This window comes from Chanodichthys erythropterus, chromosome 6 (genome assembly GCF_024489055.1).
Source record: "Chanodichthys erythropterus isolate Z2021 chromosome 6, ASM2448905v1, whole genome shotgun sequence".
NCBI lineage: Eukaryota > Metazoa > Chordata > Actinopteri > Cypriniformes > Xenocyprididae > Chanodichthys > Chanodichthys erythropterus.
Genome location: NC_090226.1, coordinates 2,509,403 through 2,527,723, shown reverse-complemented (window position 1 = coordinate 2,527,723; position 18,321 = coordinate 2,509,403). Strand labels below are relative to the sequence as shown.

General features: G+C 32.1%; 3 protein-coding genes across 4 annotated transcripts in view; 2 read left to right on the top strand and 1 right to left on the bottom strand.

Annotated features, from left to right (window-relative positions):
• il17rd (interleukin 17 receptor D) overlaps window positions 1–12,167 on the top strand; it is a 50,336-nt gene extending 38,169 nt beyond the window's left edge. Inside the window, exons 8-13 of the mRNA XM_067387069.1 lie at window positions 3,870–3,935; window positions 4,014–4,068; window positions 4,153–4,263; window positions 6,184–6,368; window positions 8,251–9,196; window positions 10,818–12,167. Coding sequence (XP_067243170.1) covers window positions 3,870–3,935; window positions 4,014–4,068; window positions 4,153–4,263; window positions 6,184–6,368; window positions 8,251–9,196; window positions 10,818–10,936 — 1,482 coding nt within the window. The 3' untranslated portion in view covers window positions 10,937–12,167. The remainder of the gene's footprint in view (window positions 1–3,869; window positions 3,936–4,013; window positions 4,069–4,152; window positions 4,264–6,183; window positions 6,369–8,250; window positions 9,197–10,817) is intronic.
• A 238-nt stretch (window positions 12,168–12,405) lies between these two features.
• si:ch73-106k19.2 (glycine N-acyltransferase-like protein 3) lies at window positions 12,406–16,545 on the bottom strand. Its single transcript, XM_067387066.1, has 5 exons — window positions 16,304–16,545; window positions 16,084–16,191; window positions 14,712–14,835; window positions 14,507–14,633; window positions 12,406–13,183 (listed from the first exon to the last, which is right to left on the bottom strand). Exons 1-5 carry the CDS (start codon window positions 16,376–16,378, stop codon window positions 12,757–12,759), a joined length of 861 nt encoding a protein of 286 aa, XP_067243167.1. The 5' UTR covers window positions 16,379–16,545; the 3' UTR covers window positions 12,406–12,756.
• A 136-nt stretch (window positions 16,546–16,681) lies between these two features.
• On the top strand, window positions 16,682–18,071 carry zgc:194981 (uncharacterized protein LOC561073 homolog). Of its 2 annotated transcripts, none has more exons than XM_067387068.1 (4): window positions 16,682–17,012; window positions 17,093–17,295; window positions 17,406–17,483; window positions 17,792–18,071. In XM_067387068.1, the coding sequence occupies exons 2-4, from the start codon at window positions 17,110–17,112 to the stop codon at window positions 17,873–17,875; spliced, it is 348 nt and encodes a 115-aa protein (XP_067243169.1). In that variant the 5' UTR covers window positions 16,682–17,012; window positions 17,093–17,109; the 3' UTR covers window positions 17,876–18,071. The 2 variants fall into 2 exon arrangements, with proteins under 2 accessions (XP_067243169.1, XP_067243168.1); XM_067387067.1 differs by having other exon boundaries at window positions 16,718–17,012; window positions 17,370–17,483.
• The last annotated feature ends 250 nt before the right edge of the window (window positions 18,072–18,321 follow it).

The window sequence follows — 18,321 nt, the reverse complement described above, 5'->3', positions numbered from 1 at the left end:
AGAAAGTATGGAAAATGGCAATAAAAAAACTATATTTATATTTTTGGGGCAATAAACCTTGACTAACATTATAAATAAACTCCAAAAACAAAGAAAAGTCACTTTTAATGACTTTTTGAGTGTGATCTAAACTTGAATTGCACCAATTAACTGTGAATCTTAAAGGTACAGTAGCAAAAACAACCAGTTTTTATTCCATTCAGGAAGGGTGGGAAGTGGCTATAAAAAGCTACATTTACATTTTTGGGGCAAAAAACCTTGACAAACATTCTAAATAAACTCCAAAAACAAAGAAAAGTCACTTTTAAAGCCTGCTAGATTGTGATCTAAACTTGAATTGCACCAGTTAACTGTGAATCTTAAAGGTACAGTAGCAAAAACAGCCATTTTATTCCATTCAGAAATGGTGGAAAGTGGCTATAAAAAGCTACATTTACATTTTTGGACCCTCAATTTATATTTTTGGTGCAATAAACCTTGACTAACATTATAAATAAACTCAAAAACAACAAAAAATATTTGGGGGTCAATAAACTTTGACTAACATTATAAATCAACTCCAAAAACAACAAAAAAGACACTTTTAATGCTTTTTAGGATGTGATCTATTCTGTAAACTTGAATTGCACCAGTTAACTGTGAATCTTAAAGGTACAGTAGCAAAAACAGCCATTTTATTCCTATCAGAAATGGTGGAAAATAGCTATAAAAAAGCAACATTTACATTTTTGGACCCTCAATTTATATTTTTGGGGCAATTAACCTTGACTAACATTATAAATCAACTCCAAAAACAACAAAAAAGTCACTTTTAATGCTTTTTAGGATGTGATCTATTCTGTAAACTTAAGCTAAAAAGCTACATTTACATTTTTGGAGCAATAAACCTTGACTATAAATCCAATCCAAGATAACACAAGATGCAGCAATTTATCCCTTTGAATGAGTTTTAGAGTGTGATCTAACTTGAATTGCACCAGTTAACTGAGAATCTTAAAGGTACAGTAGCAAAAACAGCCATTTTATTCCATTCAGAAAGTATGGAAAATGGCAATAAAAAACTATATTCATATTTTTGGGGCAGTAAATCTTTACTAGCATTATAAATCAACTCCAAAAACAACAAAAAAGACTCTTTTAATGCTTTTTAGAATGTGATATATTCTGTAAACTTGAATAGCACCAGTTAACTGTGAATCTTAAAGGTACAGTAGCAAAAACAGCCTGTTTATTCAGATCAGGAAGGGTGGGAAATGGCAAAGCTACATTTATATTTTGGGGGCAATAAACCTTGACTAACATTATAAATCAACTCCAAAAAAAAAAATAAATAAATAAAAAATTTAAGTGCTTTTTAGGATGTGATATATTCTGTAAACGTGAATTGGAGCAGTTAACTGAGAATCTTAAAGGTACAGTAGCTGTTTATTCAGATCAGAAAGAATGGAAAATGTCCATAAAAAGTTGTGTGCTGTTATTTTTTCATTAAAGAGGAGCGTTTCCTAATGATTTGCATGTTTCCATCATTGGATAACTGTAATTGTTTGCATACTCGGTTAGCGCTGAAGCTTTGCACACACACACACACACACACACACACACACACACACACACACACACATGGGATGAGATGTGGCTGGAAGTGAGATGTTCAGGGTTAACGCTCCCAGCAGCGTGTAATGTTCTTCCCAGACAGCTGGAATGATGTATGGTCTTGTCCGTTGAGTCGGCCTGCAGACCTGAACCTCACAGAGCCGCTCTGAGCGATCATGCCACACGGGAGCCGTACTGTACGTGTTCTGCTGCTTTCCACGCTTTGGTTGTGATGGAAACGGAAATGTAAAGACCTGAGTGCTTTCACAGCAGCACTTCGTCACATAGAAACTGTGCTGGGAGTTAGAAGACGGCTATCTGTCTTTCTTTTTGGCTAAAGACACATGTTTTTTAAGTTCAGGACGAACTCTCTTAAAGGGATAGTTCAGCCAAAAATGAAAATTCTGTCATCGTTTCTCGACCTCATGTCATTTCAAACGCATTTGACTCTCTTCTGTGAAACACAAAAGGAGATGTATGTTCATGCTGCACTTTCCCATACAGAGAAAATGAATCGAATGGGGACTGATGCTGATAGACTCCAAAAATCATGTAAAGAATAGCCTTTGAAGCCATTTAACAGGAATTAAAAACAATAATGATATTAATATTAATACATATTATTATAAAAATAAGTAATAAATAATAAGTTATAAATACTACTACTACTAATAGATATAATTATATAGTAATAATGATCTTCATTATTATTATCATTATTATATCATTTATATTATTCTATCGATCTATTAGTAGTAGTATTTATTATTTATTATTTTTATAATAATAATAATTATAATCAATATGTAATTAATATGTAATAAATATGACAACTTCTAAAATTAATAATTATATTTATATATAATATATAACTAATAATAAAAATATATTATTAATAATAATAATTAATAATAATAATAGTAAACTATTTGATTAATAAATACTGCTACTACTAATAATAATTGTTATACTTTTTACACATTATTTATTAATTATTTAGTATTTTATTATTAATAATAGCAATATTTGTTATTAATTATTAGTATATTAGTATTAGTGGTAGTAGTAGTAGTAGTAGTATATATTACTTAATTAATAATAATTCCTTATTTTTATAATAATAATAATTATTGTTTGTCATATGGCTTCAAAAGGCTTTTCTTTATAATAAATCTAATGATAATCAAATAATAAACTATTATGTAATATATTATGTTATATATAATAAATATAATAAATAAAATACATAATACATAAGTAATATGATTATTACTAAATTATTATTATTATTAATCATTTATTAATAATATATCATGTATTATTAGTTGTAGTATTTATTATTATTTATTAATTATTTACTATTTTATTATTATTATTATTATTATTATTATTAACAACAACAATTATTGTTGTTATAAATTATTATTATATCTATTATTAGTAGAAGTGGTGGTATTATTTACTACTAATTATTTAGTAGGTTTATTATTATGCATTTTATTTGTAATGAGCTTTGCTTAAACCCATAGTAAATTAAACACAATGAATTCACTTATACACCAAATAATACAAAAACAGCAAATGCAGGTTAATTAACAGCAGAAAGAAAATGATGCAAACAAGTCTCAGGACACTCCATGTTTAAATTTGCCAGTCGTATGGTGTGTTTTTGATCATTTTTTAAGCTCTCCCTGTACGCCTGTAGCTGATGCAAAGCCCTGAGATCACAATTCTGGGATTCATTTCATTTAGAGCTTTTATTATTTCAGCACTAGCATGAGGTGTTTCATAATTGTGTCATTTTGGAACACGACCTGGTTCTTTTGAAGCATATTCTTTCACATATTCTTTCACATATTCTTCCTATTAAAGGGTGTAAAAGCATTGTCCTCGCTCTTTTCAGAAGAGCGCAGCGCTCGTATTTGTAGCCGGGCCGGGCAACATTGTTTGTAGCGATAATAGAATGAGGTGAAATTTGAGGTGTGCGACGCCACCAACGGGGGATTCCAGAGTTCAGACGCTCCACGGATCTCTGTGAGATCACTGTTAGAATGTCAGCTTCCCACCATTGCTTTCAAAGTAACAATTCCTCTTCATGAATGCATTTGAGGTCATGTGAGTGCATTAGAAACCCTATGTTAATGGATAGCATCGGTAAACACAGACCCCGAGACTGTATAAATGTGATTTAACCATATCATATTTTCATTGCACTGAACATTGCATGTAATTTTACATAAAATGCATTAGAATTTGATGTAAAAATGTCTTTGCAGGAGCAAAATGGCCCCAAAACAACATGTGTTTTACAAGACGTCACTCCAGGAACGTATGCAATAGAGGTGAGAGTGTTAATTATATCATATAAAATGAGTTTCATTTAAACAAAGTACAACAAATTCACTTTCTTAAACCCACAGCTTCGTGATGACAACAACACAACCAGAAAACAGACGCAGTACCATGTGAGCCAAGGTAAAAGAGCTTTGATCTTCTGAAAAAAGATGAAGCGGTTGGACTTTGTGAACATTTAGCTGATGTAGTTTGTGTTTGTTGCAGTTCATTCCCCGTGGGCCGGACCGATCCGCGCCATGGCCATCACCGTTCCGCTGGTCATCATGTCCGCCTTCGCCACCCTCTTCACCGTCATGTGTCGCAAGAAACAGCAAGGTACGTGTTCTTCATTAGCGAGTCTCTGGTTTCCTCGCAAACGTGCTTTTGTCCAGTATCTGTAAAGCGATCTCTGTAATCTCGCGGCATTGACGAGGATTAATGGATGATGGAATCTAAGCGTTTGTGCTCACGCTATTTCTGCAGCAGCTCAGCTTGTTCCAGACAAAAGAAACTCCTGTTAGTATGTAATGCATGTGTTTGTGTGTAATTACATGTGGGTGTTCTTCAGAATACCTGACATAACTGTTCTGGGTACAGTTTCCAACTTTATGTAACAAATATTCATATTCAAAATATTCATATTATCACAGACGTACTGGGATAAAAGTTTATAGTTTGGATATAAATGATGATGTTAACGGTAGCGATCAAAATGGAGCAAATCACTTTTTGAAAGTAACTTGACGCTTCAAATAAAGATTGTATCAATTACATTGTTACACCAGTAGGTGGCGACAAGTGACTTAAAAAAAAACGCATTGTCATTCAAGAGATTTGTTCAAAAACACTGTTCGTCCCCTAATGAAACAAGCAAAGTCTTTATGAGTGAGTCATTGAATCATTCATTCAAGAGATTCGTTCAAAAATGCTGTTTGTCCCCTAATGAAACAAGTGAAGTCTTTATGAGTGAGTCATTGAATCATTTATTCAAGAGATTCGTTCAAAAACACTATTCATCCCCTAATGAAACAAGTGAAGTCTTTATGAGTGAGTCATTGAATCATTCATTCAAGAGATTTGTTCAAAAAACACTGTTCATCCCCCAATGAAACAAGTAAAGTCTTTATGAGCGAGTCATTGAATCATTCATTCAAAGGATTCATTCAAAAACACTGTTCGTCCCCTAATGAAACAAACGAAGTCTTTACGAGTGAGTCATTGAATCATTCATTCAAGAGATTCGTTCAAAGATGCTGTTTGTCCCCTAATGAAACAAGCGAAGTCTTTACGAGTGAGTCATTGAATCATTTATTCAAGAGATTTGTTCAAAAAACACTGTTCATCCCCTAATGAAACAAGTAAAGTCTTTATAAGAGAGTCATTGAATCATTCATTCAAGAGATTTGTTCAAAAACACTGTTCGTCCCCTATTGAAACAAGCAAAGTCTTTACGAGCGAGTCATTGAATCATTCATTCAAGACATTTGTTCAAAAACACTGTTCGTCCCCAAATGAAACAAGTAAAGTCTGTATGAGTGAGTCATTGAATCATTCATTCAAGAGATTCGTTCAAAAACAGTGTTTGTCCCCTAATGAAACAAGTGAAGTCTTTATGAGTGAGTCATTGAATCATTCATACAAGAGATTTGTTCAAAAATGCTGTTTGTCCCCTAATGAAACAAGTGAAGTCTTTATGAGTGAGTCATTGAATCATTCATTCAAGACATTTGTTCAAAAATGCTGTTCATCCCTTAATGAAATAAGCGATGTTTTTACGAGTCATTGAATCATTCATTCAAGAGATTCGTTCAAAGACAGTTCATCCAGTAATGAAACAAGCAAAGTCTTTACGATTGAGTCCTTGAATCATTCATTCAAAAGATTTGTTCAAAAACGCTGTTCATCCCCTAATGAAACAGTTGAAGTCTTTACAAGTGAGCCATTGAATCATTCATTTAAGAGATTCGTTCAAAAACACTATTCATCCCCTAATGTTTTTATGCCTTTAGTTATGGGATTTTAAGCTGAAAATTTGGTTACCATGGGGCATTTTTGCAAAGGTGGATGAGGGAGTTTTGTTACACAAAAGCATATGTTTCTCTAACATGGACAAATTGGGCTTTTCTTTCAGTTCTTATAGTGCTCTAAAAGGAGTTCTCATCATATGGAAACAATAAATGCACTTTTTTTCCACTCGCTACAAATCTCATTTGATCCTGGTTAGATTCACGTCTGTGATCTGGAATTCCTCTGCAGAGAACATCTACTCCCACCTGGACGAGGAGAGCTCAGAGTCTTCGTCTCAGACCACGGCGCTGAACGTCGAGAGGCCCTGGCCGAGGCCCAAGATCTTCATCTGTTACTCCAGTAAAGACTGTCCCAAACATCTCGCTGTCATCCAGAGCTTCGCCTTCTTCCTGCAGGACTTCTGCGGGTGTGAGGTGAGGCTTGGGCTTTTTGAGTGTTAGTTAATGTACAAAAACACCAGTGTTCAAAAGTTTGGGGTCAGTAAAACCAACTCACTTCGAGAACAGGTTTGTAATGTGTGCGGATGACGCCACCTAGTGGCAGAAGAAAGTTTGACTGTTTGGTAACCCACATTATTCCACAGATATTAATCTAAATGTCAACATGAAATAAATGTATCCTATTTACTTTATTAAAAAGTGTTCCTGGTTACGTGCATGAATTATCAGTGTTTGTTTTTCCAAAGTAAACATGGGAATACTTTACATTATGGTCTCATTAGCTGGAGACACTTTACAGTAATGAGTTATCTACATTAGTTAACATGAAGCATGATAAAGAATGATAAATACTTTATCATAATAAACTCAAACACTTAACCTCCAATCATTGTGTAAAAGTGGATAAAATATTGTGCATTTGAAAATGAAACGCACCAACCATCTTCACATATTTGTAATGAGATTCATTTATAAATCTGCTGTCAAAAAAGAGGATCTTTAAGGTTATTTTCTGCCAAAATAAAAGTTCTATAGTTTAATGTTCGACAAGAAAGAAATTAGGACAGCCATAAATATTAGTATTGTAATTTTACTGTTGTTCTGTAAAATAATAATAATAGTAAACTTATTATTTTTAGTTTAATATTATTTTATAGTTCTTTATTGATTAGTATCATTTTTCTTATTTAAACAATGCTAAATTATGATAAAATATTCAGTATTATTGTTTTATTAATATTATTAGTAGTAAATATTTATATTTGACAGTAAAATATTTTTTGTTATTAGATAATAATTATTTATTAATGAATATAATTATTATTGCAATATATATATATATATATATATTAATATGAATTATTATTACTATATATATATTTGTATTTTTTGCATTTATAAATTGCGATAAAATATTTTGAATATTATTTTCTCATTATTAGTAGTAGTAGTAGTAAATGTTTTTATTTGACAGTAAAATAGTTATATATTTTTAAATTAGATAATAATTATTTTATTAATGATTATAATTATTGCAATATATATATATTAATATGAATTATTATTACTATATATTTTTTTTTCTTGCATTTATAAATTGCGATAAAATATTTTGAATATTATTTAATAAATATTATTAGTAGTAGTAGTAAATGTTTTTATTTGACAGTAAAATAGTTGTATATTTCTTTGATTAGTTTATTATTATTATTAAAATTATTAAATGCTTGTTACAATGTACAATAGTATTTATATATATATATATATATATATATATATATATATATATATATATATATAATTAGTTTTTCTTATTTAAATAATCATTATAAAATATTTTGAATGAAATGTTTTTATTTGACAGAAAAATAGTTATCTTTATTGATCAGTTTATTTTATATTATTAATATTATTAAATGCTTGTAACAATGTTCAATGGTATTATTACAATAGATATATATATTTCTTTATTGATTAGTTTAGTTTTTCTTATTCAAATAAAGATAAATTATGATAAAATATTATTTTGAATAATAATAATTATTATTATTATTATTAGTAGTAGTAGTTGTTGTAATAGTTTTTTATTTTACCATAACATAGTAATATTTCTTTCTTTCTTTCTTTCTTTCTTTCTTTCTTTTTAATCATTTAAATAATAAAAAATATATTTTTTGAATGAGGAAAAAAATATTTTTTTTTATGTGAAGCTTTGATGCTTTTAAGTGAAATTGAAACTTGTTGGATCATGTGCTCTTTATCAAGACATCAAGTGTGAAAGTGGATCAGAGTGCATGATACACGACTGATTTCCCTGAGGATTCAGCTGGATTCATGTGTGTGTTTGTGTGTGCAGGTGTCTCTGGATCTCTGGGAACATCTGGAGATCTGTAAGGAGGGTCAGATGGCCTGGCTGAGCCGGCGTATCGATGAGGCTCACTTCATCATCATCGTCTGCTCCAAAGGCCTGAAGTACTTTGTGGAGAAAAGACACCGCAAGGGCAAGGCCACGTCGAAGGAGAACAACCGGGAACCGAGCGTGAGCGGAGACGCCGGCAGCAGCAGGGATCTGTTCATCGTGGCCACAGCCATCATCGCAGAGAAACTCAAAGAGGTGCAGCAGAAGTCCTCCGACCTGTCGCGCTTCATGGCGGTGTACTTCGACTACTCTCACGAGAGCGACGTGCCGACTTCACTCAGCCCGGCGCCGAAGTTTAAGCTCATGGACCAGCTGCCCCAGCTCTTCGCCCGACTGCATTCCCGCCAGCTCAGCCTGACCGACCGCGAGCCGCAGCCGCCGAACGTCAGCAAGCGCAACTACTTCCGCAGCAAATCAGGCCGCTCGCTGTACGTGGCCATCTGCAACATGCACCAGCACATCGATCAGGAGCCCGACTGGTTCGAGAAGCAGCTCATGCCACCGCCGCCGCCCAACAAACGCGCCGTTCCCCCTCCCGATTCGGGGCTCGTCCTGAACGAGGTGAAGCTGAAGCTTCCCTCGGAGAGCGACTGTCCGGTGAGGAGCAACGTCCTGATCCTGTCGGCGACGCCGGGACTTTGTTCGCTGAGTTTGTCGCAGGATGAGCTCGGGGAAGGTTCGTCGAGTCAGGACGTGGGTTCGTCCAGGCCGGCTCTTCATATGGATGGATCAGCCAGTCCTCCGGAGATGCCCAGAGACTCTGGGATCTATGATTCATCCGTGCCCTCGTCTGAACTCTCCATCCCGCTGATGGAAGGACTCTCGCCGGATCACGCCGACAACTCGTCTCTGGCCGACAGTGTGTCCTCCTCCTCGGGACTTGGTAGGAATTATTTAGCATATTTAGCTTTTATAATAGTATCATTTAACATTCATTTTTAGGATAATGTTTGTTTTTTTAAATGACACATTTATACGGATTTCTGTATTTTCAAATGCAACTGTCTGATCACATTTTTAATGAGATTTCTTTATAAAAGTGGAGCTATTATTTTCCACCAAAATAAAATCTCTGTACTTTAATGTTTGAAAGCAAAGAAATTAATTCAGCCCTAAATACTAGTATCATAATTTTACTGCTGTTCTGTAAAATGAAATTATTATTAAATACTTTTTACTGTACAATAGTATTATTGCAAGTAATATATTTCTTTATTAATTAGTTTAATTTTTCCAATGTAGATAATGATAAAAAATATTATTTTTAATAATAATACTAATAATATTTATTATTATTATTATTATTAAATATTTTTTTATTTTACATTAGGCTACAGTAGTATTATTGTGGTAGTAATATTTCTTTATTTATTGATTGATTTTGAAATTGAAATATTTAATTATATTTAATTCAATATTATTTTGAATATTATTGTTTTAATAATAATAGTAATAATAATCATTATTATTAAAATAATTCTCATATTCTCAATAAAACTCATATTTTTACACTACACTTGTATGATATATATATATAGTAGTATATTTCTTTATTAATTAAATTTTTCTAATTTAAATAATGATAAAAAATCATAATTTTTATACTATGAATACTAATATTATTGTTTTTTATTATATTTATTATATTTTTATATTATTGTGAATACTAATATTATTTATTTGATTTAATTTTGTAATTGAAATGCTAAAATAAAATATTTTGCATATTGTTGTTTTTAATAATAATAGTAATGAATAATTATTATTAATTCTCATATTTATTTTACACTACAGTAGTATGATTGCAATAGTAATATATTTCTTTATTAGTTTAATTTTTCTAATTTAAATAATGATAAAATAAAAATATTACTTTTAATTATAATACTAATATTTATTATTATTATTTAATATTTTTATTTTACATTATAGTAGTATTATTGCTATAGTAATATTTATTGATTAATGTTTTAGATACGCTAAAATAAAATATTTAGAATATTATTGTTTTTAATAATAGTATTAATAATAATAATTAATACTCATTTTTATTTTACAGTAAAAAAAAAAGTATGATTGCAATAGTAATATACTACTTTGTTGATTACTTACATTTTTAGAATTTTAATAATACAATTAAATATTATTTTTAATAATATTATGATTATTATTATTGATGTTTTTATTATTATATACTGTATAGTGAATCTGATCAAATGCCGTGATCTGTTCTGGATGTGTTTAATATTAATATTTGGTAGCGTTTTCAGCTACTAGTTAGTTAGATTGTAGTATGCACTGCTTAACGCACATTATCATACTTAAAGATGCTGCAAATGATTCCAGCAGTTTTGCTTCTGCCATATCTTTAGAGAATGGGCACATTTTATGATTTGCTTACAGCACTTTTTAAATCCATTCTGCAGATTCTTGTGCAAGAAGCGTGTAGATGCACTTTCAGACAGAGGTTTGCTGCAGTTCATGCATGTGTTTTATGTTGACAGGTGACGAGGAGCCCCCTGCTGTCAGCTCGCTGCATTGCGCAGGATCCACCATATGCAAGGCAGAGCTCCATCACAACATGCATCACAGTGAAGGACTCATAGCCGCTGCCTCCACCTAGTGGCCTTTAACTGAACTTGCATCGCCACTTTAATTTCTAAACATGCCACTGACTTGGACGAGCTGCCAACGAGTCTCTCTCGTCACATTACAATCCCTTCATCAGGGAATATCTTTGACGGACTAGATCTTAAGGGATCGGACCATTGCAGTGTCTGAAAACTGCAGGCGCTTTTTAACCAAAGTGGTTGTGTACTAGGTATGCAACCGTGTTTGTGTTTGCATTACTACATGTCATTCAGTCCCTCTTGCCTTAAATGGGTTTCCAGTGCCATGAACCTGTAGACGTGACCGTTATACTGTCGTTCTAACATGTCATTTCACTTTATTTATTGTATTGTGGCTCAGTCGTGTGGGGTAACATGTGGTGCTCACTGCAGACGTGTGTAGATTAGCACTTGTGTTTTTCACAGTAGCCCTGGTATCGTTTCACTGAAGCCGTTTTGAGGTAACGCTCGATTTTAGAAGCATATCAAGAGCTTTTTAATGATTTTAGGCCTTTATTTTTTTTAAATGGATCTTAAAAAAAGTTTTAGAAATGCATAAACGGATTAGCACAGGCCTAATGCTTGTTTATGGCAAAGGGAAGTACCAGCTAAAAAATGAGATGTGCCATTTTGTTAACTTTATTTGTGTACTCTGTTTTATCCAGGTTTTGTACAGTTTTTATTAGAATATTAGGTGATTTCTACATTATATAAACTTTGTACTGTTTTATAGTACTCTAATGTAGGAGATACGACTTAATAAAACTAAGATTTATATGCATTGTGACTGTGAGTTATTACTGAAGTGTTTCAGGCAAAAATACATGGTAAAAGAGTATGTCAAGGGCAAAATGACTGTTCTTACACAAGTATACACTACTTTAAACAGCTTGCAGATTTTTGTATGCTAGAAACATGCATATAAATTCAAATGACATATAATGATGAGGTGTTTGAAATCTCCAGTGACATTTTAAGTGATTTATATTTACATGTATGCTGATTTATTTTAAGCTAAAAGTAGATGCATATAAAAAGTAAAAAATATTACAAATAATGAAGAGGCAATTAAAACCTCCACAGTGACATTAAGTGATGCTTCTTTATATATGCTAGAAATATGCATATAAAAATAAAAATGAATATATATAGTTTGTTTTAATTTTATTTAATATTATTTAATGATATAGACAGATTTATAATAAAATTATATATATGTATATGCTAGAAATATGCATATAAAAAATAAAATTTGTGTATATATATACACAAATTTTATTTTTTATATGCATATTTCTAGCATATACATATATATAATTTTATAATTATAAATTGTCTATATCATTAAATTATATTAAATTAAATATATATATATATAGTTTTATTTAATTTAATATAATTTAATGATATAGACATAATTTATAATTATAAAATTATATATATGTATATGCTAGAAATATGCATATAAAAATAAAAATGTGTGTGTGTGTGTATCTTATATATATATATATACATATACATAGTTTTAATTATTTTAATATTATTTAATAATATAGACAATTTATAATTATAAAATTGTATGTATATATATATATATATATAACGAAGAGGTGATTTAAAAACTCCAAATGCATATATATAAATATTACAAATAATGGTCATTAAAAACTTCTGAGTGACATTTCAAGTGGTTTTATATTTGCACATTTGCATGCAGAGTTTGTTGTAAGCTATAAATATTTAATATATATATATATATTTATATAATTTTAAATAGTATTATAATAGAAATCATGAAGAAGTGATTAAAAACTCCAGAAAGTGATTTGCATTTCTATTTCTTGTCCTCTCGTTTATTGAGCTGAAACCACACCGCCCTGTAAACCTGTGAATGCTGGAACCCCAGTGATGTGAAAAGCTTGTAGGAAGCGTCATTTCCCTCTTCCACGAAGCAGTACACAGGGTGTCCTCGCTCCAGGAGGGATTTGGCCAGGATAGACACCAGTAACTTGGCGTAGCCTTTACGTCTGTGTTGTGGTAACGTATAGAGTAAACCGAGAGCAGCGTGTTGGTACACAAGCAGCCAAGAGACGGGCTCGGTGCCACCCTCCTCGATCACACACAGTGAAGGATTATGGGAGATGTAGTTCAGCACTGAGTTGTAGCTGTTACTGTCTCCGCCGTACTTCCATGTGCTGTTCACCAGATGTGCTTGAGCTTCGCTGAGCGGAGAAAATCTGAGACATGCTGAACTGAAATCACTGAAAACAAATCAGAAAATGTCAACTATTAAAACAAGGAAAATCTTTGCAAGAACGAGGTATTTAAAAGCAATAAAATGTGTTAACTTCATTTAGAGACAGTTAGAAACCCTGAAAAATTATGGATGCTTGTTTCCACCAGGAAACTAAAAATAAAAAAGGTAATTGCGACTTCTCGAAATTCTGACTTTATAACTCGCAATTCTGAAAAATTAAATCATAATTATGACATAAAAAGAAAAAGTCGAAATTAAGAAATACTACTAAGTCATATATGTGAGATGAAATGTCAAGATTATAACCTATTAAGTCATAATAATAAGATGAAAAGTCAATGTTATGATTTAAAAGGTCATAATTTTGATGTAAAGTCGAAATAAACTAAATTGATATTATAACATACTAAGTCATAATTATGACTTAAGTCAGACATAGAAAGTCAAAATGACATTATATAAAAGTTTAAATTACATTGTCTAAAGATATTATGACATACTAAATCATAACTGACATGAAAATTCAAAATTATGACAATTCATAATTATGAAATATCAAGCCATATTTATGATGAAATGTCAAAAAAATATGACAATGTCAAAATGATGGCATAATTATGAGATAAAAGGTCAAAATTATGATATCAAGTCATATTTATGAGATGAAGTCAAAATTATGACATTAAGTCATAATTATGATAGGAAAAGCCGAAATTGACTTAAGTCAGACATAAAAAGTCGAAATGACATTACATAAAAGTTCAAATTAGATTTTCTAAAGAAATTATGACATACTATATCATAACTGATATGAAAATTCAAAATTATGACTTAAAAATTCAATATGACTAAGTCAAGATAAAAAGTCAAAATTATTAAATATCAAGCCATATTTATGAGTTGAAAAGTAAAAAAATATGACAATGTGAAAATGATGACATAATTATGAGATAAAGTAAAAATTATAGTCATAATTATGAAATAAAAAGTCAAAATTATGACAAAAAGTTGAAGTATGACATAATAGTAATTATGACTGACTTGAAAGTTATAATTATAAAAAAGGACCAAGTCATAATCTCATAATTTAGACTTGTTATAATAATTTCAACTTTTTATGTCATAATTCTAATTTAGTGTCATCATTTTGACTTCACATTTCTTATGTGGCAGAAATGGGCTTCCATAGGAAACAAGCTTCCATACAAAATATAAAATAAATGGAAAATATAACAGCTGATATAATATTTCTTTAGGGGGTGGATGAACATGTTTTGTAAGATTAAGCATCTCTCTTGATAAAGAGGATCATGTGACGGTGATGTACCTCTGATTAAACTGCAGCTGGTTTGCCTCCTGAAGCATTAAAACATTCGTCACTGCTTGTACTTTCCAAGGAACTCTATGTTGATCCGCAAACTCCTGAACCGCTTCTAAATGCCTGAAGTCAACCCCTTTATCAACCAGCAGGTTAATGCATGTTTCATTTGGCCACAGTCAAATAAAGGAGTTTGTGAATAGAGTGTGTGTACCTGCCAATAATGTGAATGAGTCCTTATTGATCACACCAGGTGTGTCCAGAAACTTCCTCAGGCTCTCTTTGCTCTTTGAGTAGATGCTGTAAATGTTGAAATCTCCTTCTCGATCCTTTGTGCCCTGTAACGATAGACAGATAGATAGATAGATAGATAGATAGATAGATAGATAGATAGATAGATAGATAGATAGATAGATAGATAGATAGATAGATAGATAGATAGATAGATAGATAGAATCACAGAGCAATAGAATGATAGATAGAACGATAGATAGAACGATAGATAGAATCACAGAGATATAGATAGAGATAGATAGATAGATAGATAGAATGACAGAGTGAATGATAGATAGAACTTAGAACGAGGTAGATAGATAGATAGATAGATAGATAGAATGACAGAGAGATAGATAGAATGACAGAGCGAATGATAGATAGATAGATAGATAGATAGATAGATAGATAGATAGATAGATAGATAGATAGATAGATAGATAGATAGATAGATAGATAGATAGATAGATAGATAGATAGATAGATAGATAGATAGATAGATAGATAGATAGATAGATAGATAGATAGATAGATAGATAGATAGATAGACACGTGATCCACACTCCAATCCATTAGAGGGCGCGCGCGGCAGTAACCAGCATTAACCACCAATAATCGCAATAAATTCTTTGTTTTGTTACTTCCGATAAAAAATAAAGTGTCATCTTTCAAATTCTGTCGATTTTATCACGAAATTCAAACAATAAATACCGTTTTGACGCTTTTTAATGTGACGTAATAGACGCAGTATTGGCGCCTCAGATCAAACGGCGCGCGAGAGAACGCGATCGTCTCTTCCTCTTCACGGCTAGTTACTGAATGAATATGGATGAACATCTTAAGGTGTTAAAAGATACAGTAAACTTACTGAAACGTGTCATATCAAGTGTAATCCTTGATTTAGAGTTTCAACCGCGGAAAGACGTCGATAAAACAGCGTTGTAAACAATGTCACGTATTAAATTTACCTCAGAAATGTCATTCAGTGTCCACAGCTTGTTAGTTCGCTAGAGAAATTAACTCTTTCACTAAATATATGCACTATATTAGCATATATATGAATTATATTTAACTTAACCTGTTAGTGATGTCTTTATTATTTAATGTTTAAATAAATCCGTCATAAAAACAATAGTTATTACATCCACTGTGTTAATGATTGTGTCAACTGAATAGTTTGGGCTGTATTAACTTTTAATATTATAGTAATGTTAATTATAATTGAATGAATTTAAAAACAGAGACACATTTTGTTCAGTAAACCACTGTTTTAATAAAAAAAAGTGATATGATATGATGTAAAATTATATTACCTGTACTTTCGGTTTGCAAATAATGACAGTGAAATCTGGCCACTGGTCTGCAATCACTTGCAGATTGTGAGGTTTCCCTCTGTTTATGTGGAATATACAGCCATAAACCTGGAAAACAAGTAATTATTAACGGCTGCTGCTCTTCAGCTGGTGAAACTGAAAGCATTGTGGTAATCCGATAGGTTAACCTTTTCAGTATAAAGTAAAACACTCTCCACACCTTGATGGACTCGGGAAAAAACTGCTTCAAAACGCTCTCAGCTTGTTTGAGTTCCTCTGTCCTGAGAATGATCATCTTGCGTCGTTCAGATCACACTGATGCTCACGGAAATGACAAAGCTGTATTTATGCCAAGAACTAATCAAGGAAGTGGTTTTAAAAGTCTCGACAGCTGTGCATTTCAGCCTCATATTACAGCAGTAAAATGGCGGTTTATGCTCCTGCAAAAGAAGTGGATCATTTCTATCAAATATTAACTTTCCTGCTGTTTAAACTAAAGTGTTTATTTGTGCACATTGGATAAATACAATCAACTAGCCTCCAACTTATACAACTATTGCTGTTTTTAGATGGTGTAAGCTGGCCAGAACTATCAAACCAAACCAGTCTGGCCAGCTTACACCATCTAAAAACAGTAAAGCTAAAAAGCTGTTTTTTTCCAGCAAGAATGGTTCCTTAAGAATTTTTCAGCAGGATATACTCTGGACTGCTCAGCATCGGGTCCTAGTCTGGTCATGTGACCTGGAAGATGATGTAAACACATCACTGCAGCTGCAGTGAAGAACATGAGAATATGAAATGAATTTTCAGTGATGATCTGCGATGGAAAAGCTCTAGTTTTTGATGAGTCGGCGAGTTGAACTCAAGCATGAGCGTCTCTCTGTCAGCAGGATGTTTTTCACTGACGCTGCGTTGAGAAATAAATAGAGGTGTGTATTTTATGACTCTTATGTTTCCACCCTCATACTGAGGCACCTTGATGATTTTGACTTTGCTTTTGTTCCCACAGATTCACAACCTGCCAGGATGGTTTACATTCGGACCCTTTTTGCATCCATTTTCTCAGCTCTTATTGTTTCAGGGGATCTCATGACACTAAACTACAACAGTAATGTCATTAACGTGGCAAACTTTGCCATGAATTTCCACAATCGCATGAGTAACTACCCGTATGCGTTTAAAGTGGTGGATATCATATCAGACACGGCTCAGGTGAGTGTGATGTTCATCATATGACTCACAGCTCCTTTAATCTATTGTATTTGCTCATAATGCGTTTGTTGCAGCTGTATCCTCCTGCACGGGTTAAATACACGTTACAGATAAAAGCTGCGCAGACCGTCTGTGAGAATCAGGCGAGTGTGAATCTGACAGACTGTGCTTTACAGTCTAACGCCGAGGTGAGAAATAACATCGATGAGAGTTCAGAGTTTGTATTTTCTTGTGTGTTGTGATGCATATTAAGGAATATAAAATCATCTTTTGAGACAAGTGAAAAGCACTTTATGCAATTATGCACGTATATATTTTAGGCATATGCAGTTTGAACCCCAGTGTAAATTTTAGTATATACTATTTGCATTTTGGGCAATGCAGTAATGCAATGCAAAGGCGTAGTTTTTGCATGTAATATTTGCATGCATTTTGATTGAAATGTGAATATATAAAAATACTATATATAGATTTCTTTTTTTCTCTGTTTTCTCAGATCATGAACTGTTCCTTCACTGTCATTGCAGTGCCAGGAAACGACTACATCCCCAAACGAATGCTGTCAGATCATTGTGCCTGAGAATTATGATGGAAATGTGTTGCCAGCGATGCATGCTTTGTTAATGAATGCCTCATTATGCACTTTGTGGCATATTAATGTACATCACTATCAGTGTTTTATAATATTTTTGAAGCATTTCATTTTCAAGTCACACTAACTTAAAAGCCTGTAATGTGGATTCCGTTTTTTGTCAAAAAATAAATAAAATGCTAATTTTCTCATAGTAAGTCTTGAATCTTTTGGTTTCTTTAACTAGATTTTAGTGATTTAACAAATATGTCAGATATTTGATACACTTTTTTTTTTTTTTTTTTGCTGCTATATGATTTGGTCCCAAATTATTATAATTACAATTATTGCTATTATTTTCAAGGCTTTAGGTGTTTTTGAGGCATGCTTAAAAATTCGTCAGCCATTGTCGTGTGCGTTGTGGAGGGCCCTGCAGTGCCTCCTTTTATGTAAAT